The 25,292-nt window shown below is 42.4% G+C and overlaps 1 protein-coding gene and 1 long non-coding RNA gene across 2 annotated transcripts; one reads left to right on the forward strand and one right to left on the reverse strand.

The window, feature by feature from the left end:
* Positions 1 to 1,592: 1,592 nt before the first annotated feature.
* cpda (carboxypeptidase D, a) lies at positions 1,593 to 24,147 on the forward strand. The gene is made up of 21 exons (XM_061826803.1): positions 1,593 to 2,392; positions 3,146 to 3,393; positions 8,539 to 8,681; positions 9,960 to 10,129; positions 10,818 to 11,233; positions 11,324 to 11,515; positions 12,790 to 12,957; positions 13,090 to 13,199; positions 13,350 to 13,452; positions 14,765 to 14,907; positions 15,017 to 15,186; positions 15,257 to 15,559; positions 15,645 to 15,840; positions 15,937 to 16,072; positions 16,162 to 16,308; positions 17,337 to 17,435; positions 18,680 to 18,744; positions 19,170 to 19,301; positions 19,391 to 19,576; positions 22,288 to 22,390; positions 23,827 to 24,147. The coding sequence occupies exons 1-21, from the start codon at positions 1,743 to 1,745 to the stop codon at positions 24,051 to 24,053; spliced, it is 4,107 nt and encodes a 1,368-aa protein (XP_061682787.1). The 5' UTR covers positions 1,593 to 1,742; the 3' UTR covers positions 24,054 to 24,147.
* Positions 19,396 to 21,940, reverse strand: LOC133504511 (uncharacterized). Its single transcript, XR_009796000.1, has 3 exons — positions 21,585 to 21,940; positions 21,343 to 21,506; positions 19,396 to 19,520 (listed from the first exon to the last, which is right to left on the reverse strand). It is a non-coding gene; the product is annotated as an uncharacterized LOC133504511 (long non-coding RNA).
* Positions 24,148 to 25,292: the final 1,145 nt, after the last annotated feature.

Raw genomic sequence — 25,292 nt, forward strand, 5'->3', positions numbered from 1 at the left:
ACGTGGCAGTAACGCAGCAGAAACACGCTAGCATGGTGCTAATAGGGCCGATTAAAAATATATATATATCCCGGTAAAAATCACTGAGACACGGCAGGAACACAGCAGCAACACGCTAGCACAGCACTAACGCTAGCGCAGCGCTAACAGGGCCGGTTTAAAAAAAAAAAGACATACCGGTAAAAGTCACTTCCTTGGCACATATATTCCACGCTGTCACGGTTACCTTTTCCACTTGAGTGCCCCCCTGCGGCCGTTAGAAAAAAAATGCACAAATTAGCTGCATCACCGCATAAGCCGCAGGGTTGAAAGCGTGCGAAAAAAGTCGCAGCTTATCGGCCGGAAAATACGGTAGTTAACTTCATTCCTGTTACAACATAGTAAAAACACAAATCTTAACTAGATTGATTGAATTGATTACACTTCTTGTAATTATATCACATAAATGTACCCGATGTTTTCCCCAGTGAATATCGGTGGAATTTTAGGAAGCTGCAGTTCACAAGCGCGTAAATAACGATTGGCTTACGCAGTAAAACTTCATTAATTCAAATTGTTCCGTGATCTCGCTGCCAAACTGAAATGGTCGTTATTTGTAAAATTACATCACTCTGTGTCCGATTGTATAAATTTGCAAATACTGACAAATGCCCGTCCGGAAAGGCCTTGCCTGTAGTTTGAGCCGAGTCGTAGGGTCATGGGCGAGCAGGACCATGTCCGGCTATTTTCCGGGCGAGAGGCGTCGTAAACCCTGAACTGGTTACCAGACCAATTAAGGCCACATCTATTTACAGTTATATATCAATTAACCTTCAATACATGTTTTGGGTTGTGGGAGGAAACCGGAGAATCCGGGGAAAACCCAGTTAGAAGAAAAACTATGCACAGGTGAGGGTTTGAACCCGAGTGCTCAAAACTGTGAGGCAGATGTGCTAACCAGAGTAGCCAAAATGTATGAAATTTAATTGGAAAAATTCATGACATTCGTTTCACACGGATAATAGATGAGAGTTGATGGATCTCTGTTTTGTAAACTCCCGAGAGGTAAAAGCGGGTGAAATTAAAGCCCTCGTCCCTTTTCCGCGTGGATATCCCACTCGTGTTCTTGACAAAAAACGCCCACTGCAACATGATTGGCTCTTGCGTCGCGGGGGGAGGGCAGGCCACGCAGTTGAATAAATTAAAAAATTAAAACTTTGTTATGGTTAGCTTTAAGGGCGAGACTTATTGGCAACGTCGTTCAACGGAAAACATTAACGCCGTCACTCTGATATTAAATATTTTCCCGTTTTGTCAGCAGCGGGTCGTATTCTTCCGGATGCAGCAGCCAATCAGAGTGCAGCAGAGCCTGTCCTGGGACCAGTAAGATTTGAGCAGGGCGTGTCTTGCCAGTAAACTGCGTGGGAATACTAACAAAACGTCTCTTTCATCTTAATCTTCTTCTTTTCCTTTCGGCTTGTCCCGTTAGGGGTCGCCACAGCGTGTCATCTTTTTTCCATCTTAGCCTATCTTTTGCATCTTTCTCTCTAACCCTTTCTTTCATCTTAATAATAATAATAAGAAAAAAACACTTCCTCCTTTGAAGCCACGCCCCCTTTTTGGTGAAACGGAAGTTGTTGCTAGCAAGGAAACAGGACGAACTGTTGGAGAAAACGCGACCGCGGTGGTGCGAACCAAATATAGCTGCTAATTTTCTCTCCGTAGTGAAAGTCCGGATGTTGCAGAGATAGAGAGATATCAACATGGCGCACAGAAGGGAGCCGAGGTCTGCGACTGAAAAACTACGGGTGTCACTTTTCGTCTCTTTTGTCTGTATTATGTTTCACCTCGGCGGCGCTGACGACAGGCTACCCCGGACACGAAGCACCTCGACTGGCGACACGGTAGAAAACTACGACAAATACTACAATTACGTCGAGCTCACCGGGCGTTTGCGGTCCTACGCCGAGAAATACGCTCACATAGCGAACCTGTCGAGCGTGGGTCGGTCGGTGCAGGGCAGGGAGCTCTGGGTGATGCGGATCACCAAGGACCCCCATGTGGAGTCCCCGGGAAAACCCAGGTTCAAATACATTGGCAACATGCACGGGGACGAGACCGTGTCCAGACAGGTTCTGGTCTACCTTGTGGAGTACCTGCTGACGAAATACGAGGAGGAACCGCGGATAGCTGAACTGGTGAACACCACTGATATCTTTATCATGCCCAGTATGAACCCCGACGGATTTGAGTTGTCCAGAGAGGGCGACTGTGCCGGTCACAGAGGGGGGCGAAACAACGCCAAGAACAAGGACCTGAACCGGAGCTTCCCTGACCAGTACACCAACGTAATTACAAACCCAGATAGCATTCCTGAGGTCATGGCGGTTATCAGATGGATGCAGGACAAACAGTGAGTGTAACACACACACATGCAGACAAACTGTTTAAGGTTTTGTGGACTGGACCTCATGGTCTGGATTGGTGTTAAAGCATGTATGCTTCAAAGTGGATGCGCATTCTCGCTGAGCAATTCGTGATATTCTTCTGCTGAATTTATACTGCAATAATTTCAGCAGGACGGAACGGTTCTGAGGACTAGTGTTCAAATCCCGACCCCGCCTGTGTAAAGTTTGCATGTTCTCCCCGTGCCTGCGTGGGTTTTCTCCGGGCACTCCCGGTTTCCTTCCACGTCCCAAAAACATGCATTAATTTGAGACTTTAAATTGCCCCCTAGGTGTGATTGTGAGTGCGGCTGTTTGTCTTGATGTGCCCTGCGATTGGCTGGCAACCAGTTGAGGGCGTACCCCGCCTCCTGCCCGATGACAGCCGGGATCGGCTCCGGCACTCCCGCGACCCTCGTGAGGATAAGCGGCTGGAAAATGGATGGATGGATGAATCTCAGCAGCTTCTCATCCGACACATAGAGAACTTTACATGAAAGCTGACTCATAAACAACACAATTCCATAGAATCTCATATTATATTCTTATGATTTCCTCATTTTGTGGGATCAACTTCCAGGCATGTTGGCTGAGTAGGTGGCACATCCGCTGCACAGTTCTGAAGTTGGAGTTTTGGGAATGGGTTTCGGGGCATTCATCTTTGTAGGTTTGATTGTTTTCCAATCCCGAGAGGCAATGTGCTCTTTTCTTTTTTTCTTTAGGTTTGTTCTGTCTGGTAACCTGCACGGTGGAACTGTGGTTGCCAGCTACCCCTTCGATGACTCAGCCACCCACGAGGAGCAGGGCCATTACAGCCAGTCAGCGGACGACAGCCTTTTTCGCTACTTGGCCCTGGCGTACTCCAAGAACCACCCGGTGATGAAGACTGGGCACCCCAACTGTCCCGACACCCCAGAAGAGACCTTCAAAGACGGCATCACCAACGGGGCGGAGTGGTACGATGTAGCAGGTAAAAGGCAAAAAAAAAATAGTAATTGCAAAAACGATTACTGGGAACGCGTGTGTACTGTTTACACAAGCTGCTTTGCTTTTCTTGGCCTCTTTCCCTTGTCACATCGGTTTTGTTTTAATGCACGGCCTGGCAATCATCCGAGTATTGTTGCTGTTGAGTATTAGTCCAGTAAGCCAAGTTTGTAAAAGATTACCACAATACATTTGGAACTCTAATATGTACAAAACAGGAGTGTTCCGCTATAGACTGTTTTTGTCTGACCTCACACACTTTCCGATTTAGAACGCGGGGCGCAATTTTGGTTTGGTGAATTCAAGTAAATGAACCGTAACTAAGGAGGAATCATTTCGGAAAGGCGTGCGAATGGGGGCGCACTGCTATGTTGTCGGTTGCTCAAACGAAAGTGGGCGTTGTAAAGCGTCTTTCCCTTCGACTGCCAGCTGTGGTCAAGAACCAGTGCGAGAAAACGGAGCAGTTAGCAACCAAACGGCGACAACTGTGGCTGTCTCGCATTAGCAAAGCCGATCTAGTGGCCAAGTCATTCCCTTACGTGCGAGTTTGCTCGGAGGATTTTGTTCTTGGTAAATATTGGATAACTTTTAGAATTTCCCACCTACTTAGCAATAACTAAGTTCTGTGAAGTAGAAGTATTCTTTAGAGCAAAGGGCATACATAATACTACAATGCAATGCATATCTCCAAAATCTGTATTTTCCATTTTATTATAATAAGTTTGCAAAAACGAGTTTCTGCACCGCTAGCTGTTTTGTGAGTTGAGTTAAAAATGTAGCCGTGGAAGTGGAGAAAAAGGTGCGGGCTCCACTTGGGACTCGTCCCGGTCTAACCTCGCTCTCTCTCCCTCTCGGTAACAAAAACAAAAATAATAATGTTCACCTCTTTCGTTGGTATGATCAACATAATTTTACACAACAGTGACTTTAATCACACGTTACGTATTTAAATTGCTTTGTGCTATACACTAACCTTCGTGGTGTGGAGACACAGGTTGCTGAGAATGGATACCGCCGCATGACGAACCCAAGCATTGATGAATCGGTTGTAGGCCTCCAGACCTTCGTAATCCTTTAGTTGGTCCATGTTATAAGCGCTTGTCGAGAAGAGGAGATAGTTGCCCATATCTGGATAGATTATCGACGCCCGCATTTGTGTGCCCCATTTGTGTTTCTCCAAGGCATATGGGTTGATATTGTCGATCAAAGCACAATTCTTGTCGTAACCGTTTCTTGAAACAACATCTAACGAGCCCCGATAACATTCCAAAGTCTTTTGTTAGCCGTGTCAGTTTTAACAGTCGTTCGAACATTTGTATAACTCCGGTCTGTATGCAAAAGCATGACAGTGAACCCATCCAACGTGGCCAGCTGCCCCGGATGTAGTCACGTGGTTGAAAAAAGTCTGTAGCGAGCCGTAAAACTATAACCAGGAAAGATTGTTTTTCAAAAGCTATCACCATGACATTGTCTCCAGACCAATATTGCACTTTGAAAAGGGAAGAAAGAAGAAAGTACTTCTCAGAAGGCCAATTCCAACCTCATTTCCACATTAAAATCTTTGACTGTTTATGTAATGTTTTTAGTTTCTTGATGGTGATGTAAGTTTTGATTAGCTGAAAGGTAAAATGATCAGAATGTTAAAATAAAATTGCTAATGTTGTGAATCAGTCGAAATACGAGTTTATGGATTAATCTACTGAATTACATGAAGTTTTCTAAGTCAAATTTATTCAGATGGACCTGTGTATGAGATTTTATGAGCGTTTCATGTAATTGAGCGTTGATCCAACCGGAGATGGTGTAAGAAATCTTACATATATGTATTTTTTAACCATTGGTTTGTTAGTTAGGCTGTTGATTTCATGGCTTCTCAGACTCAGACATTTTTTCTTAAATTGTTTTTAAATATTTGTGGCTAACACCTGTGTGCTTTTATGTGTTGATTTCCCTTGGCCGAATGTACGAGCTGACTGAGATTTTAATATTCAGAGTGCTCATAAGTTCACAATACCCTCCACACAATTTTTGAGAATGCTTGTAGCGGAGTTTTAGAACAGTCTGTTCACTGTGGGCATGGACATTACTTTTGAATCATAATCTTTCTTTCTGTTAGGCATTGTTGAGAGCAGGAGTGCAGGGTTATGTTAAGACGGCTGCAAGCGAGAATCCTTGACAATCGCGTCATATTATTTTTAGTTCAATTGCACGGGTGGATTTTTTGTCGGTGTGTTGGTAATGTGTGGCGGGTCAATCAGTAACTGTAATTTATTCACAATGATCCAGTTCTGTTGAGTTCAGCCTTGTCGCTCTGTGTGTGTCTTGGCTTTGAAATGTAAGCAAACATGCTGCAGGGATGTTAAACTCATATTACTCTCACAAGAAATGAATGTCAGCGCCAACAAGACAGTGGGTGTGGTTATCACCTGAACCATAAAGCAACAGATCCTTCACCTATCTTTTTTTTTGTTTTTTTTTTTTTTCCAGACAGCTTTGCTCATGTTCTTTTGACCCATATTTCTTTTACGGGTTTTGTCATGCAAGCATGCATTTCTTACAGGTTAAACTTTTTGACATTTCTAAAAGTACTGTACACATTTAGTAATGAATCATTTTTCATCCATTTTATAATCTAAGAATTCAGCGACATGGATAAAAATACATTGAATTGTAATTCATAAACAGCATTTTAAATAACTTAATTGAAAATTCTAATCCTATCAACCCACATTCATTGATTCTGATTATCGCTTTGTACTTGTAAATTTGTAAAGGAAATACCACTTGGTACATATTCAAGCCGCACCTGTGAAAAAGCCGCAAATGCCCACATTGAAACATGAGATATTTACAAAGAAAGATGGTACACAGAAAGAGTTTTCAAAGTTTTAATACATTAGCTTAGTTTAACAAATTAACAACAGGTAGCATGAACAGGGCTGGTTAAAAAAAATGAAACATTATGGTAAAGTAAAAACAGCCGTGGCAGCTACACTGTAGCAACACGGTAGCACAGCACCAACAGGGCTGATTTAAAAAAAAAAAAAAAACACATACCCAAATCACTGAGATACTGCAGCAACACGCTAGCATGGCGCTAACAAGGCCAGTTAAAAAAAAAAGCATCCTGGTAAAAGTCACTTCCTCGGCACATATATTCCACCGGTCTCCCTCTTATCTTTTCTGCTCGAGTGCCCCCTTGCGGCCGTTAAAAAAAAATGCACGAATTAGCCGCATCACCTCATAAACCGCATGGTTGAAAGCGTGTAAAAAAAGTCGTGGTTTATAGGCCGGAAATTACAGTACATACATTTTCTCAAGTTAGCTAAGAGTTCAGCTGCACTTTGACTTCATTGTCACCTGTTGTTTATGTTGCATAATCCAGGGTGTGACTCTGGATCCGGTACATAAACAGGGATGTCAATTTAAGATTAGGGCAGTTGTACTCCATCAGCGTATAGCGGAATGTTTACCTTGAGTAATCTGTTAACATCTGCCATTCAGTTGAAACCATTGAGCCTCAATGACAACAGTGCAACTAATGTTTGTTTTTTTTTTTTTTTTTTTAAAGTTTGGTTAAGAAAAGGTTAAATTGTTCCCGCACGTTGTGGGTTTAACTTGATTTGTATGTTGTTAGCAGGAGTTCTTTGAGGTTTGGTTTGGTTTACAAAGCATGCAGCTGTCTTGGCTGCCACCACAGGCAGATAAACCCCTGGGACTTTGCTCTCTGACACACCCTCTTACACGATCCATCGGCAAAATGAGTTCAGAGGGGTTGCAGCTTACTAATTAGACAGTTAATAAGCACAACTCTGTTGCTAAACTTGGGATTCATTTTGTAGACGCGTGTGGACCCATTTTGTAATTTCCTGTTGAATTAGAGTAGGGGCGCTCAATGCGTCGATCGCGAGGCAGTTTGGGTCGATCGCGACGGCGTGCCGAAAATAAAAAGACAGCCGTATTTTTCCGGCCTTTCACTCACCGCGCATGTGCAAACAACGACAGTACAGGAAAACACGGCAGTCAACTATTTTAAGCCCCCGCTTAAGAAATCTTATCAAAGTATGGATGCTCGCGTAAAGAAGAAAACAAACACATATCACTTTCATACAGAATGGGAGGCGGACTTATTTTTCACAATGTTATTTTCGAGGTGCGTTTGTCCCATCTGCCAGTGGAGTGAAATGCGTAGTGTGCATTTTCATTCGTGTGGTGTTTTGGGATCGTCAACATGAACTCAGATAGTTACAAAAAAAGTTAATTATGTTGTGTAATATTGGCTCATGCGGTTATGCAAGGCACACAAACATAAATGTACACATAAAAAAATCGTCAATATACTTTAAAATAAATATGCTTTGCATTTTTGAGGTCGGTAGATCTTTGTGACTTGGTCACATTCTATTTCATCATTGGTCATTCTGGTAAAAAAAAAAAAAAAAAAAAATTACATCACCCCCCCAACCTCCCGGTCCATCATGAGAGGCTGGCTGCTTGAAAAGTAGATCTTGGGGTAAAAAAAAAAGTCTGGGCACCCCTGAATTAGAGCATGTTTATTTTGTGTGTGTGGTATTTACAGCTATCATTGCTTCAGGTAAGCCTCTGCCATACTAGACAAGACCTGTGTCATAACTGCTGCCTGATTCAAAAGATAATTTTGGGACCTTTCAAACACGACAGATAAATGTAGCCTTTTAGTGTCATTGTTTAGTCCGTGATAGATATTTCTCATGTTGACACTGCTGGGTTTTATGAATTCATTTGTGACTGTTTATTTCGCAAGGTGACATTTTTAAGGTTTTTGTGAGCCCCAGTGAGCTGCCATGACAACGGTCCAGTCAAGGACTTTATACCCGTTGTCGTTCTAGCTCGACGACAAACCAGACCGCCCCGTGCTGCCTCAAGCACCCTTTTGTTTGTTGACTAATTTGTCCATTTAGGGAAAGCTAGAAATTCTTGGCTCGTGGCCACGCACCTTTTGAATAATACCATTAGCGAATCACAGTTTTATCAACTGCTGGCAATAGGTGGATAACAGAGAATACTGTGTGTGTGTCTGTTTTGAAAAATCTAATTTTTAAAAAATATACTTTAAAAAATGTTTTAAAGAGTATTATTTTCGGTTGTGCAGGAGGGATGCAGGACTACAACTATGTCCATGGAAACTGTCTGGAAATCACCATGGAGCTAAGCTGCTGCAAGTATCCCCAAGCTTCTCAGCTCCTTAAGGAATGGAACCTTAACAAAGAGTCTCTCCTGGCCTATATTGAAAAGGTACACATCATATTTGCTAGTTAGCAGCTACAATATATCACATTTGTACACAATGGCTTCTTCAATTCAGAGTTATAAATGGTGTATTTCTAGAAAAGATATTGAAGCCATGGTAGATTTTGTTTTTACTACATTGATTATTGACTTTCACACACTGAACTCTAATTTACAAAACATTTCGCAAATTAATGCTGAACTTTGCATTTAAAGCCAAAAGTGCTTTTGAACAAGAAATCCTGAAAGGCCCGACAATAGAAAAAAACCCCAAACAAATACAGTACAGTAAATAATAATAAAAAATGTTTGGGTTGTGTATATTTCTGAGTTGAGGCTATTTTCTTGATAACCTACTGATGCGAAAATGTTTAAGGTTTCAAACAATTTTTACTGATAATCCAGTTAGTGTGGAGTCACAAAATATGCCGGTTGAGGACCTCTGGACTACATGGTCATTATTCAGTTTTACGCATTTTTGGTCAACAATGCCAAATTGTCAAGCAGACAAGTTCACCAAGGCATCCCCCAAGGGGCTGTTTTGAGCCCGCCGCTTTTCAATCAACTACATCTCAAAATTGCCCAGGACACCGACGGGCATCAGCACAGTATCATACTCTGACGACGTAAGCATCCTTGCCAGTGGTTCCTCCATCCCACCACTGTTCCCAGCATTGAACCGATACCTACGCACGGTCCATGACTTCTTATCCACCCGAAGTCTCCAACTTTCAGCCGAAAAATCATCGGCCACGCTGTTCACCACCTAGACTGCCGAACAGTCGACGAGACTGAACATTGAAATCAGAAGCAATCGAATTCCTACCATCTGTAAGCCAAAAATCCTTGACGTCACCTTCAATCCCTCGCTGACGTTCCATGAACACGCGAAAATCGTGTGCTCCAAACTCAATAAAAGAAACAACGTTCTGAAGTGCCTAGCTGGCACCACGTGGGGCCAGACCAAGGAGACCATCCTCACGACATACAAGGCCATCGGAAGATCGATCCTGAACTACGCGGTGCCCGTGTGGACTCCCAACCTGAAGCCAACTCACTGGGACTCCCTCCGGGCGGCTCAAAACACTGCCCTTCGAACCACCACGGGCTGCCACAAAATGGCTTCCATCGATCTGCTACATGCCGAGGGGAAACTTCTTCTGGTGTGCGAGCACAATGTGATGCTCCCGAAACAATACTGCATTCATCGGGTGTTTGCTTGATTCATACACGATACCTTTAAACTGTATTTACCTCTTGTGTAATGCGATTGCGTGTGCCTAGGTCCACATTGGTGTCCGTGGCTATGTAAAAGATCACATCAGTGGTTCAGCCATCACCAATGCCAGCATAGTGGTTGCAGGCATCCGCCACAACCTGACCACTGGAAGATACGGGGACTACTACAGACTTTTACTTCCAGGGGCCTACAACATCACTGCTGTTGCCACAGGGTCAGTAAAAGTAAAAGATTGAAAATCCTCTTGAGATCAAACAAACATTAGGTAACACGCATTGATGAATTTAGTATCGTGATTCCCGGCGCTAACGTGAAACTCTTTCTGTGTACCGAGGCTTATAACCAGGTGCGCTAACGCTAGTGCCTTGCTAACGCTAGCACCGCGCTAACGCTAGCCACGCATCACCGTGAAAAAAGTCACGTCATGTAGGCTGGAAATTACGGTAATGAAATTCGCTGGAACCTGAGGTCGAACATTTTGGCAAAGAAGCCTACAAAGGTGCGAACATCTGTATTTTGAAACAATGCTAGTGTAAACTAGACTGTTTACTCGTGATGCATAAAATAATTTGAAAACTAAGAGGTAGGCTTGTGGCACAGAGAGTCCGCTACAGAAAAGCGTCTTCCAACCGAAAAAAATGAGATGACATCATGATCAATGAAATTTGCTTGGTGTTATGTCGTATGCTGGTTTGATCACAAATGTTTTCACTTTGTAAGCTTCATAAGACATTTTTTTTCCAGAAAATACTGCTTCAATTCCAAATTGACTTAAGAGACAATGTTCCACGATAAAAACAAGACTGCCCATTTTTTCTCACGGCAACCATGTAATTGCTAAATCTATTTTGGTACATACGGGTGATGTAAAGGTGACGTTAAAATATTTGATCTCTTCGCAGGTACACACCGGTGACGGTCAACAATGTACAGGTCTTGGACGGAAATGCCACAGAACTGAATTTTGTTTTAGAACCACTTGCCATCGACCCAAAACCTGCAGTCAGTGTTACACTGACCACACCCTCCACGCCTTCACCCACTGATATTAACACCTCCACATGGAATACCAACACCCAGTCCCAGGTTGTAACCTCAGTGGGACGTAAACCCACACCCAGTCCTTCACCAACTGAGCCCCAGCCCGTTCAACCCCAAGAATTTCGCCACCACAACTACGCTGACATGGAGCTCTTTTTACGCAAGTACAGCGGCGAGTTCCCGTCTATTGCTCATCTTTATTCTATTGGCCGCTCGGTGGAAGGCAGGGAGCTGTACGTGATGGTTATCTCAGACAACCCTACAGTTCATGAACATGGTATAATCCATCTTTAGGTCATGCCTTAGAACAAAGCCTTTACCTGAAAGGAATTAAAATGTTGCCACTCCCTCTCCGATTGCCTTCCAGGTGAGCCGGAGTTTAAATATGTGGGCAACATGCACGGCAATGAAGTCGTTGGCCGGGAACTATTGCTCAACCTCATCGAGTACCTGTGCCTTAACTACGGGACCGACCGGGAAGTCACAGAGTTGGTCAACAACACCCGTATTCACATTATGCCGTCGATGAACCCTGATGGCTATGAGGTGGCCAATGAAGGTGAGAGACGGAAACGGTTTAACGCTCGATAATGTTGCAGGGCAACATTTTAACTCACAGTTACGGGCCTCCCTTTAGTTTCATGATGAAAGTGGAACAATACCAGATTTTAATTTGATCGTCATGGTAATTGTGTGAAAGCTCCTGGCAGATATGAATCACTTTATAGCAGGTCACAAAGAACTTACCTTTTTGTAGGTGTAATAAAGGAAGCCAAATTTAAAATGTTTCATCATAATAAACACATGAATTTAGTGTTTTACATCTATATACATACACATTTTTGTTTTGGCAAAAGTGCATTTGGCGCATTTAAGTTTCTCTTTATGCTTTATGTGGTTATAGTATATACTGAACTCAACGAGTATAACTTTAAGTACCCATTCACAATCAGCCACATTGGGGAAAAATGACACCATTTGGAAACATGGCAAATTTAATTGTGTTTTGTGTACTGTATTTGCACACCAGGAGCTGCTTCTTATGAATTCTCTGCACACACATCTGCCATTTATTAGCTATATTATTCATTTTTAGTCACAAATGCAGAGTATAGAGCAGTTAATTACAGTAAAGCCTTGGTTCTCGCATGTCCCCTTTTTCGAACAAATAATTTTTCAAATGAAAATTTCTAGATTTTTTTGCTTCTGTTTTCTAACAAAAATTGGTACTGGAATCCCGCTGTATTGCGCGCGGCCAGACCAGCTGACCCAGACGCGCTTTGATGTGAATTTCCACGCCGCCGAAAAAACACAGAAATAACATATTGCGCGCAGCCAGACCAGCTGACGCACGACTCGCTTTGTTGTGAATTCCCACGTCCCCGAAAAAATCCGTAAAGAACATAATGCGCGCGGCGCAACCAGTTACCTCACCCACGACGCGTTTTGTTAATAAAAAAAGTTTACAAGGCTGGGGCCGAGTTGCTACAGATATGGCAATGCACTCCCAGTCTAGCGTACTCTACTACTAAGGCATACATTTTAAGCAAAAAATTCATATATTTCTTAAATTATTTTATTATATAAAGTATTTAAACTATTTATGTATTTCTATTATGCAGTTTATTATCAGGTTAAGCTAAAAATGCTTTAAAAAGTCCAATTTTTTAGGCTTGGAATGCATTATTTCTTTTTCCATTCATTGTAATGGGAAACAACGATTCGGTTTTCGAACAAATCACTTCTCGAACCTTTTTCTGGAACAGATTGTGGTCGAGAACTGAGGCATCACTGTATTATGATAGATCACCGCAGGCATTTTTCTCCACACAGGTGATGTAAGAAGCACTCGAGGGCGCAACAACAGCAACAATTTTGACCTGAATCGAAACTTCCCAGACCAGTTTGCCACCATCAAAGATCCTCGGCAGCCAGAGACAATCGCCATGATGAATTGGCTGAAAAGCAACCCTTTCGTGCTGTCAGCCAATCTCCATGGAGGCACGGGCTGTTTGTAGTTATATTTATTCCCAAATAGTAACTTGTACAACTGGCTTTTTTTTTTTCTTTATGCATACTCTATTAGTATATGTTCCAGTAGGCTAAGTCGTTTTGTTACTTGTGTGAGTTTAGGTTCTTTGGTAGTCAACTACCCCTTTGATGATGATCTAGAGGGCAAAAGGGAGTACAGCAAGTCTCCTGATGACAACGTTTTTCAGCAGTTGGCTCGATCCTACTCACAGGTAATTGGATTGCTGCTTTATACTGGTGTCTGTTCTCGCTGTGGTTTCATCTGAAATGGAAGGGGCACCCCCGGCCTTGCAAAATCAGTCACGAGGCAGGAACTTTGAACAGCACTCTTGTTTTTCTTGCGTGTTCCCATGCAATTATAGGAAAACCCTCTGATGCACAATGGCCACCCTTGTGTGAACCTGTACCCTGGGGAATACTTTGCAGACGGCATCACCAATGGCGCCAGCTGGTACAACGTTGCAGGTAGGTTGGTGGACATGCATAAAGCAAGAGATGAAAAATAAGTGCACATATGAAAAAAAAATGAATATGGTAGAGACAACTTTTTGTCAGTTCTCATACATCACATAGATTCCTTAGTGCATCTCTACCTAATGAGTTTATCTGTTGAATTGAACTACCTAACTAAATTAAGATTTTGACATTCTAAATTGTTGAGATACAGTAAAGCCTCAGTTCTCGGACGTCCCCGTTTTCGAATGAAAATTGAGATTTTTTTTTTTTGCTTCTGTTTTCAAACGCCCCCGACAAAACCTGGAAATAACATATTGCGCGCGGCCAGACCAGCTGACCCATCCACAACGCATTTTGTTACTGTCAATTTGAATGCCCCCCGAAAAAAACAAAACAGAAATGACATAACGCGCGCGGCGCAGCCAGCAACTTTTGTTATTCTGTATAACGCAGCCTTTGTACACGGACGTGTCCCGGTAGTAACTGTTGTTTTTCTTCTTATCGAGGACTACCGTATTAATCCCCAATCATGGCTCCAAAGAAGGCAAGTTGCTTGTTTAAAATTATTCTGCACTTTTGTTAATAAAAAAAAAAGTTTACAAGGCTGGGGGCCAAGTCGCTACAGATACGGCAATGCACTCCCAGCCTAGCGTACTCTGCTACTAAAGCATAAATTTTAAGCAAAAAATAAGTATATTTCTTAAATTATTTTATTATACAAAGTATTTAAACTATACATGTATTTCTACTATGCAGTTTATCATCAGGAAAAGGTAAAAAAAAAATGCTTTTAAAAGCCCGATTTTTTTTTTTTTTTTTTTTTAAAGGCTTGCATTGCATTATTTCTTTTTCCATTCATTGTAATGGGAAACATTGATTTGGTTTTTGAACAAATCACTTCTCAAACCATTTTCTGGAACGGATTGTGGTCGAAAACTGAGGCATCACTGTACTTGGATTGATAGCCTCACAGCCTTTGTCATCAGTTACCATACATAAACACTATAATGATATTCAGTACATAAACTGAAGATAATATTGTTGTACAATTGCACATCATAATATACTCTTAAAATGTCTGAATAATATTGGTAAAGCCAGACCATTTTTCATCTTCTTTTGGATGGGTCACACTAGATCTGTAAATGTTCACTGTTGTGGTGAGTGTATACTAAGATCTGTGGTGAAATTGATCCAAATATTCAAGTAAATACCTCACTAGGTCTGAAAATAAAGCAGTAACATTAACTATTAACTATTTTGTGTACTGGTAAATATTTTACACAACTAGGTTGTAATAATTACATCAACATTTCCCCAGGGGGCATGCAGGACTGGAATTACTTAAACACTAACTGTTTTGAGGTGACTATTGAATTGGGTTGTGTGAAGTACCCCCGGGCCAAGGAGCTGCCTAACTACTGGGAACAAAATCGTCAATCTTTACTACAGTTTATCCACCAGGTAAATAAAACAAAATCAAAATGTACCGGGGTCTTTTTTCCCTACTCATCGCAATTTTGAATTGCACGCGTGCGTGTGCGCGCGTGTTTGGATGAATGTGAACCCCCAGGTTCACCATGGAATTAAAGGTACCGTCTCTGACATAAGGGATGGAATGGGAATACCCAACGCCACAATTCAGGTGGAGGATATTGACCACAATATTACCACAGCTCACACTGGTGACTACTGGAGACTGCTGGTCCCTGGGACTTATGCCATCACTGCCTCCGCCCACGGGTAAGATTTCAATGTTGGGATGAACGCAAATCTTTTCCAGGCATTTACAAATTTCATCTGTTCTTTTCAGATATCAATCTATGAGGACGTTTGCCACCGTGTCCAAGGATCGAGTGGAAGTGGTTGATTTCAGATTGACGCGGCTTCACTCAGACCCCAATGGCCTGTGGCCTTCCGGACCCCAGCCAACCCCTAACCCGTCTGAGGAGGAGTTCGAGAGCTTAATCAAGGACCTCTCTCTGGGCCAAGGTTTAGAACGGCTAGTCAAGAGTACGGACACGGAGAACAATTTCAGATTCCGAGGTTACAAGGAGCTGTCTGCCTTTCTTCGAGGTCTTACCCTCAACTTTCCAAAAATTACATCTTTACAGAGGTAGGGAGCATTGGTGTCTTTTGCCACCACCTTGAAACTCAGGTTGATTGAACACATTCTTAAAATCTGCTTATGTTCCATCTAGTTTGGGCCATAGTGTTGAGTTTAGAACCATTTGGGCTCTGGAAATCTCCAACAACCCCGGAGCGGCTGAGCCTTCTGAGCCCAAGGTCCGTTTTGTAGCAGGGATCCATGGCAATGCCCCTGTGGGGACCGAGCTACTTCTTGAGTTTGCCGCCTTGTTATGCATCAACTATGGCAAAAACTCTGTCATTACAAGGGTGAGCTATTATTTATGTATTTTTTACTTTCGAGTGATATCCTTCTCTTGACATGCAGCTCAAAAATATTAACATTTATGTGTTTTCCTCCCTTAGCTCATCAATGAGACCACAATTGTGATTGTGCCGTCAATCAATCCAGATGGAAGAGAGCAAGCGGTGGAGAAGCAGTGCGTATCCACCCAGGGTTTCACCAATACTCATGGCAAAGATCTGGATACAGACTTCTATGGTCAGTTGCGTAGTTTGTATGAATGAACAAATCTGACATGTACAAAAAAAAATGATGTATTGAGTTTTGTGTGTCACTCACTTTTTTAGGCAACGCATCCCACCGTGTGGTAGAACCACAGCCGGAGACCAAAGCAATGATGGACATGATTTTAGATAAGGTATACACACTGTCTGTGGCCTTAGATGGAGGATCCCTTGTGGCTACCTACCCTTATGACAAGCCTGTCCAATCAGGTAAGTGTAGAGCTTGTATCCAATTTTACTTGTATAGTACAGTAAAGCCTCAGTTTTCGAACGTCCCCGTTTTCGAACAAATCGGTTTTCGAACGAAAATTTCGAGATTTTTTTGCTTCTGTTTTCCAACGAAAATCGGTACTCGAACGCCCCCGACAAAAATAACAGATTGCGCGCGGCCAGACCAGCTGACCCACGACGCGCTTTGTTATGAATTCCCACGCCGCAGAAAAAACCCGGAGATAACATAATGCAAGCAAGCAGCTGACCCACGCCAAGTCGCTACAGATACGGCAATGCACTCCCAGCCAAGCGTACTCTACGACTAATGCATGCATATTAAGCAAAAAAATATATTTCTTAAATGATTTTATTATATAAAGTATTCAAACTATACATGTATTTCTACTATGCAGTTTATTATCAGGAAAAGCTAAAAAAAATGCTTTAAAAAAACAAATTTTTTTAGGCTTTGAATGTATTATTTCTTTTTCCATTCATTGGAATGGGAAACATTGATTCGGTTTTTGAACAATTCACTTTTCGGACCCTTTTCTGGAACGGATTGTGGTCGAGAACCGAGGCATCACTGTGTATGCTTTCAATCATATTCTGTTTTTTTATGGCATATACAGCAACTGTCTCCAGCCTTTAGTGTACTTACTAAAGAGATCCAGTACAATACCAATGTCCACAATGTCTTTCAAATTTAGTAAATGTATTCTCATTTTATTTCAGGTGTACAATTAATTTAATATCCATTTCCATCCCTTATAGACCGACATGAGATCAAATAGCATGTGTTGACGTGTCCCAATGCTACCAGCATGTCTGTAGACTTTTTAGTTACATAATATAATTGGGTCACTGTGTCCTCACAGCCTAGATTGACTTGAAAAGCTAAAAAGAGAGCGTTACATAACTGCACGTCTCAAAGACTCGGATAAAGATAGCACCTGAAAGCTGGTTGCTGCTCAGCATCACTGGATAGCAGTAATCATGATATTAAATTTTAATTTGTTTTACAGTGGAGAATGAAGGCACTCTGAAGTACTTGGCCAGCGTTTATTCCAACAACCATCCCAAGATGCACCTTGGCAACACTGGATGTTCAAATAATGGGCAAGGTATGCTTTTTATATATGTGAAGAAATTTGCTTGTACTTTATTGCTATTGAGAAGTCTGTAGGAAAATGTGTAAAGTGGGTAAAAGCAGATAATAAATAATAATAAATTCATAGATAAAAATAACAATTATCATGAACTGTTACTAAGAGGTACTAAAACATTGAGAATCACAGGATTTTTATTTTTGATCATCCCAAACAAAGCTATGTATTATTTTTTTAGAGACGAATGAAGTTTGAGGTTTTTGTTGTTGTTGTCTTTCATGTGCACACTGCAAGCAAGCTCTTGACCCACCTTCGACGCGCTTTGTTATTGTAAATTCGAACACCCCCGGAAAAAAAAAACGGAAATGACAAAACACGCGCGCCGCAACCAGCGCAGTTTCGGTATTCTGTATAACGCAGCCTCTGTACACAGACTGCACTTTTGTTAATAAAAAACGTTTACAAAGCTGGGGGCCAAGTCGCTACAGATACGGCAATGCAATCCCAGCCTAGCGTACTGTACTACTAAAGCATACATTTTAGGCGAAAAATAAATATATTTCTTAAATTATTTTACTATATAAAGTATTTAAACTATACGTATATTTCTACTATGCCGTTTATTATCAGGAAAAGCTAAAAAACTGCTTTAAAAAGCCCAATTTTTTTAGACTTGGAACACATTATTTCTTTTTCCATTGATTGTCATGGGGAAACATCGATTCGCTGTTCGAACAAATAACTTCTCAAACCGTTTTCTGGAACGGATTGTGGTCCAGAACCAAGGTGTCACTGTAATCCTTGAATCCAAATGCTCATCTTTGGAGTTCCTTTCGTTGTATTTCATGCCGGTGGCTACGTCAGACTGGCAAGTGTGCAACATCGCAGGTTGGCGCGATTGACACCCCCCTCCAAAAAACATTTATTTGTATGCAAAACAAAAGGCAACTAAGCATTAACCATTATCATGCATGTTTTTAGAATCGAGGAGACGCTAGCACGGGGAAGGCCATGCTAATCACTTCACCTTCCCTGTATACTATGCATCATGTATAAACTTTCACCGTGTTTGAAATAATTAAAAATTGAGCTTTTATCCTGTAGGCTCTCCCAAAATGTAATATTGTATTACATAGTGATTTCATATTATACAATTCTGTGCAGTTGTGAGGATACACTGCCACATTTCTATAATTTATTATGAAATGCTGCAGTGAGTAAAACCTGATGGCATTTCTCTCCCCCCACTTCTCATTCAGCAAGTAACATCCCAGACGGCATTATGAGGGCAGCTGAGAGACAAAGTCACATGGGCAGTATGAAGGTTGGTGTTATTGTTGCTTCAAATAACCTCCATTTGGTTGTATTAATAAAAAAAAAAAGCAAATGGAAGAAAGATTCTTTTGTCTCGTTTCCTGCGGTTTTTTTTTTTTTGGGGGTGGGGAATAGATTAACAAAATGACAAATCACCTAGTTCAACTCAAAGGACGCAATCCTCTTGGCTCAAACTGGACATCAGCGGCCGATCAAGCGCCCTCGGCTGATTCCAAGCAGTTTAATCTTGACCGAGATCTTTGTGGAATTTAATCTATTTCATCATCTGATTTTGAAATGATCCCTCTCAAAGACAAAGTAAAGACTAAAGCCACAAAACACGGCGGCAGACAACACCCAAAGATGATGTTTATTGTAAAGTAGATCAGGGATGCCACTTTTTTTCAAAACACAACGCAACATTATGTCTTCCAGGACTTCAGCATGGACTTTGGCCATTGTCCAGAAATCACAGTGTATACTGGATGTTGTGTGTTCCCCCCAACGGAACAGCTCACCACGCTCTGGGCAGAGAACAAGAAGCCTCTTCTGAGCATGTTGGTGGAGGTACAGCACCTGATTTCTTTGGCCAGCCCGGTCCTTTCTGTACACCTGTACTGTGTATTTTCTCTTATATGCACGTTTCACCCATCCAGGTCCATAAAGGTGTGCGGGGAATCGTGAGAGATAAGAGTGGGAAGCCCATTGTTGGGGCCATTATTGTCCTGAACGGAGGTGTGAGAGTCTTCTCCGCGGAAGGTGGTTACTTTCACGCACTGCTGGCTCCTGGAAACCACAACATTGAGGTGGTTGCTGATGGCTACCAGCAACAGCGCCAAGAGGTACGTACATACACACACTCGCTAGATAGCCATCAATTTCTTCGCCGCTTATCTTCACGAGGGTTGCAGAGAGTGCCAGGGTCTACCCCAGCTGTCAACGGGCAGGAGGTGGGGTACACCCTGAACTGGTTGCCAGCCAATCGCAGGGCACATGGAGACAAATGGCTGCACTCACAATCACACCTAGGGGCAATTTAGAGTGTCCAATTAATGTGGATGTTTTTGGAATGTGGGAGGAAACCGGACTGCCCACCCAGAGAAAACCCACGCAGGCACGGGGAGAACGTGCAAAGTCCACACAGGCGGGGCCGGGATTGAACCCCGGAGTTCAGAAGTGTGAGGCCAACGCCTTACCAGCTGATCCACCGTGCCGCCCATCTCAACGTTTTCATTTATGACAATGACAATTTGAAATTTTGGTACAGATTTGAACAAGAATCATGGAAGTTGACACGCGTGATTTGCCTTTGCGGGCCACATGAAATAAAGAGGTGGGCCGGATCTGGTTCTTTAATTCCCCCCCCCCCCCCCCCCATTTTTTTAACCCTTTACCGGGGCATATGAGGAGCATGTCAGTATAACCATTGCAGTAAATAAGATTTAAAAAATAATAAATCATGCTTGTGAAATGCGTGTTAAATTACAATAACCGGTCGTAATGTGTACCTTCTTAATGAGTAAAATCCATTTTTCTCCTCCACCCGTTCCTCTCCATTTTAGAAAGGAAAAAAAAAAAAAAAACCCAACTGGAAATATTTTAAACATTGAATAGAATGGAAAAGGCGGTACGGTGAGCTCAGCCGGTAAAGCATTGGCCTTGCACTTCTGAGGTCCCGGGTTCAATCCCGGACCTGCCTGTGTGGAGTTTGCATGTTCTCCCTGTGCCTGCGTGGCTTTTCTCTGGGTGGGCACTCCGGTTTCCTCCCATGTCCCCAAAAAACATGCAACACTAATTAGACACTCTAAATTGCCCCTAGGTGTGATTGTGAGTGCGGCTGTTTGTCTCCATGTGCCCTGCGATTGGCTGGCGACCAGTTCAGGGTGTACCCCACCTCTTGCCCATTGACAGCTGGGATAGGCTCCAGCACTCCCCGTGACCCTCGTGAGGATAAGCGGCAAAGAAAATGGATGGGTAGAATGGAAAACAAACTTTTCATACTTATGTTCATTTTTACTGTTGTAGACACACCGCAATAACTTTAGGAACAAACTTATTTGGCCTACATATGACCCCTTAGTTAAACTTAATGTACTCAAATTCAAATTTGCAGCAATATATTTTTGGGTTCAAAATGCATTTTATTTTTTTTTAGCTGTGCCTGGTGTTGCAAGAACAAAATGTCAAATATTTTGGAGAGATTGATAAAAGACTGCATGCTTTTTGTTCCGGAAAGCCTCCGTTTCAGTCCATATCTACGCTAGGTGTTGTACGGAGTAAACAAAATCGCTCCACAACCTTCATCTTGGCTTGCGACTCAAAAACCTGAAGCATGGGGTAGGCCAACTCTGTAAAGAGATGTTCCTTAATAGTGCGCCCCAACTCCAAACTGTACTTTCTGGGCTTCCCGCAAGGGCTGAGCAGCAGGGGATCCACCACCAAATGATAAACCTGCTGGTACTCTGCCACCGTGAAGCCGTGGATCATTAAAGGCCCAGATTCTGGTTCGGACTCACGCGTCACGATGCTGTTGGAGCACATTTCACTTTGTGCTTTGTCGCCACGGGTCAGGCTGAAGTCTGGAAGAACTGCAGCGTTCTTTTTGTACCTGCTGTCCAGCTTTCTTTGCACACGATCTTCTTCTTTCTGCTCGCTCCACATGTCCAGATCATTTTTGGGTGCCAGCATGTAACTCCTTTCCTTTGTGCTTTCTCCAAATTTCTTTGGACATCGAATGTGCCGCCTCAACCCATAGGAACTCATATGCAGCATCTGTAAGGATTTAAAACGACACCGCTTGCAATGGCTCGGATTTACGAAATTAACGCAAGATCAAAGAGGTGCACTTACTGTTTTACAAACAATACTTGGAGTTTGTTTTCAGACAGCATTGCCGAATCAGGACCGGGAAGCCCTCACTTTGCTCAGAGTAGTTTTTGAGATTATTATTTTTTTAACCACACTGACTAAATGAAGGGTGAAAAATTAAGACTAACTATGGTGGGCTTTGTATTTCATACAAAGACTAGAATTTAAAAAAAAAAAAAAAAAAAAGAGGAAGCTGAGTATTGAAATGTTTTTTGGGGTTGAACAGGAGCTCAACTCCTGTTTGAGAGCCACGAGTCAACCTGTTGCCGATAGTATTGAGTAGTCGCACCTGCAGCGGTGGCTCACTAATGAGGCCGTTCAATCTTAGGAAGGAGCTGAGCAAAGGGCTTCGCTTTTCATTCAGCGGCGGTAAAAAGGAAGGAAATGCTTTCCTGCTTTTTTTTTTTTTTTTTTTTTTGTGCCCCCCCCACTTCCAGCTCTGGCTTCTCGGGTGGTTCCAGGAGTGGAGCAGTTGAGATTGCATAAAATAAACTTTTGTTCCTGTGCATTAGGCAAATGTTTGTTTTAATGTGAACAAAGAGAAACAAAATCAATTTGATGGTACTATTTGTCGATAGTTTGCCATGTTGTTTTGACAATTTCAAAGTTTGCTATTGATGCTGGATCGAGTGAGCGAGAGTGAGTGACCTCTTTTAAGTCTTAAGTTTGTGTTTCCCCGATTCAGGTGGTGGTGTCCTCCTATGAAGCGGCGAGCTCCATCATCATTGAATTTGACATGGACCACAGCATCTTTGGTCTCCCCAGAGAATTTGTGGTGGCCAGCGCAGGTAATCTTCGATTAAATGAACTTTTTGGTTCGTCAGTCCGCACCAAATGGCCTATGGACAGGTTTCCAATGACGTCACCGCCACCCTGAGACCAATTGGATAAATTAACGAAAGAAAAAAAAAAAAAAATCATGCTTCACCTATCACTTGTGTTCTTTGACCTCCATGACACACAAGATGGCGTAATCGGAAACCTATCCATAGCGTGCACCGCCGATAATTTCACGTTTTTATAGCACCAGTCATACAGAAGGTAAAGGTGTAGGTAAAGCATTAAACAGGAGCAAAGAAAGGTCTCGGGGGGTTCAGCAAGTTTACTCCACAGTTCAGCATAGCTGCTCCTTGACTTTGTTTGCTTCTGGAAAAATTCACAAAGCTCCCTTCCCCCCTCCACCATATGACCTGAGGCATCTGGAAGTCTCATAAGAAACTAAAAGGTTTTGAATATGCATGAGTGAAATCCTTCAGAGGTTTTTGCCCACCCCTTCCCAAAAAAAAAACCAAAACCCTCCCAAAACAATTACGCTTGGGCTCACAGGAAGCCAGTTTAGCGATCCCAGGACAATTTGATGTGGTCCGGTTTACTTGTGCCAGGAAGGAATTCAGCAGCAACATTTTGGACCAGTTGCAACTGTCACATTTATCTGACCTGTAAAATCCATGTGACAGTAGTTTAAGTTAGTGGAAAATTAGCATGTAACCCAGCTTTTTTGGGTCCTGTTTGGACAGATCTTTTTTTCTAGAGAGAGAATTTGTGTATGGTCTTCAACTGAGAAATCTGCATTGAAGTCTCGTGTCAAAAGATTAGTACTGTAATTTCCGGCCGCGATTTTTTTCCCCACACGCTTTCAACCCTGCAGCTTATGCGGTAATGCGGCTAATTTGTGCATTTTTTTTTTCCTAACGGCCGCAAGGGGTCACTCGAGCAGAAAAGGTAAGAGTGAGACCGGTGGAATATATGTGCCGAGGAAATGAGTTTTACCGCTCCGGCCCTGTTAGTGCTGTGCTAACGTGTTACTGCCGTGTCTCAATGATTTTTACCGGTGTGTGTGTGTGTTTTTTTTTTTTTAAACTGGCCCTGTTAGTGTTAGCGTTTGTGCTAACAATAACACCGCGCTAACAGGGCTGATTTAAAAATAAAAAAAACATACCTGTAAAAATCGCTCAGCGGCGCTCACGTTAAACTCTGTAGCATCTTTCTTTGTAAATATCTCGTATTTCAATGTGGGCACTTGCGGCTTTTACACGGCTGCGGCCTATGTATGTACCAAATGGTATTTCCTTTACAAATGTACTAGGTTAGGCTTATAACCAGGTGCGCTCTGTAGGCTGGGAATTACTTATTCAGTACTTCGAACAAACTGTTTTCCTCCAGAAATGTTAACCACTTTTACAATTGACATTCACGCCCACTTGGGTTTCCGTGCTTTCCGCAGCTGCCTCCATGACGGCACTGGTGGTGACGGCGTGCATCATCTGGTGCGTGTGCGCCGCCAAGTCCAATCGGCAAAAAGACGGCTTCCACCGCCTGCGCCAGCACCGGGACGAGTACGACGACGAGATCCGGCTCACGTCCATGGGCTCCAAGAAGTCGCTGCTGGCACACGAGTTCCAGGACGAGAGCGAAAGCGATGAAGAGACGCTGTATGCCAACAAAATCTGAAGCTTTTGCTGTTTTAGAGTTTGCTCCTGCGAGATAAAGCCCGGGGACACCAAGCGTGTGGACTCATTGAACTAAAGGCCCCGTAATGAACGCACTGAGATGCTTTTCTGTTTTACTGATGAGTTTTGAACACCTGCTCAATCGTTTGCATCATCAGTCACAAAATTCTGCAGTCCTTTTTGTCCTCAGTCTCCACTGAGAGCTTTGACGCTATCTGCCACTCATCTGTCCTGCCGCAGTAGATTGAGTCTCCCAACTTTCCACGGCTGATATGACGAAAGTCCTGCCCCCACTACCAAAAAAAAAAAAAAAACACCAGAATTTCAGAGCATAAAAATTGTTTCCTTTGAGCCTCTCCCCCCCCCCCCCCCACCTTTCTCCTTCCTTCCTGAGCTTCATCCTATTCTGTGCCTTGGCTTCTCTGAAGCCGCACCGTAGGAAGTAGAACGCTTTTGGGCGCTGCAAGATTTTTGATCCGTCCAATTCTCAGGTGGTAGGAAGAGGGATACAAATTAGGCTCCTCTATTCTCGTGTTGCACTATTCCTACATTAATTTTGTTTTCCTCAGTGAGGGAAATTATCAGATGCGGAAAAGTGTCAGGACTGCAGAACGTGTTGGTTCACTTGCAACGAATGGGGGGGGGGGGACTTTTTTTTTTTTTCCACTGGTAAAGCCGGGATAGATTTTTAACAAATTTCAAAGAATGTATTTAATTTTTAACGCACATTTTTATTTCATCGGATTTTGTGTACATCGGAAAATGGCCGACCCTCGCGAAAGAGCCGTCACTTTATTCAAGGATGTCCAAGTTTCTTTTGAATGGGGAAAAACTTCAGTCACACCCATTTTTTGTCATATTGATTTTTGAATAGAAGCCATGAATTTTGTCCAGTTTAAAACGCCAGTGCAAGGACTTTTTTTGTTTTTTTTTAAATAGCCGATTGAATGCTAAAAATATACATTTATTCATGCAATGTCAGCATTTTTCAAATATGAAGATTGTCATAGAAATTTCATAACGTTCCGTCTCATTTGAAGGACTCTGTAAACCAAATGAGTTTTCGCCGTCTGGTTGCTCCTGAAGTGGAAGATGCCATATATATATATATATATATATATATTATATATATATATATATATATTTTTTTTTTTTTTAATTCCACACAATTTTGGTTTCTTCAGCCCTTGCCTTAATTTCTGATTTTCATTTTTTAATGCAGGTGTTTTCAGTAATTTTA

The sequence above is a fragment of the Syngnathoides biaculeatus genome, chromosome 8 (assembly GCF_019802595.1).
Source record: "Syngnathoides biaculeatus isolate LvHL_M chromosome 8, ASM1980259v1, whole genome shotgun sequence".
Taxonomy (NCBI): Eukaryota; Metazoa; Chordata; class Actinopteri; order Syngnathiformes; family Syngnathidae; genus Syngnathoides; species Syngnathoides biaculeatus.

Excerpts from the sequence above, each read along its gene's own strand:
- cpda (XM_061826803.1), top strand. The coding sequence starts at position 1,743 with ATGGCGCACAGAAGGGAGCCGAGGTCTGCGACTGAAAAACTACGGGTG. Across the intron at positions 2,393-3,145 it reads AGATGGATGCAGGACAAACA|GTTTGTTCTGTCTGGTAACC; the intron begins GTGAGTGTAACA and ends TTTTTTCTTTAG. Across the intron at positions 17,436-18,679 it reads ATGTTCAAATAATGGGCAAG|CAAGTAACATCCCAGACGGC; the intron begins GTATGCTTTTTA and ends CTTCTCATTCAG.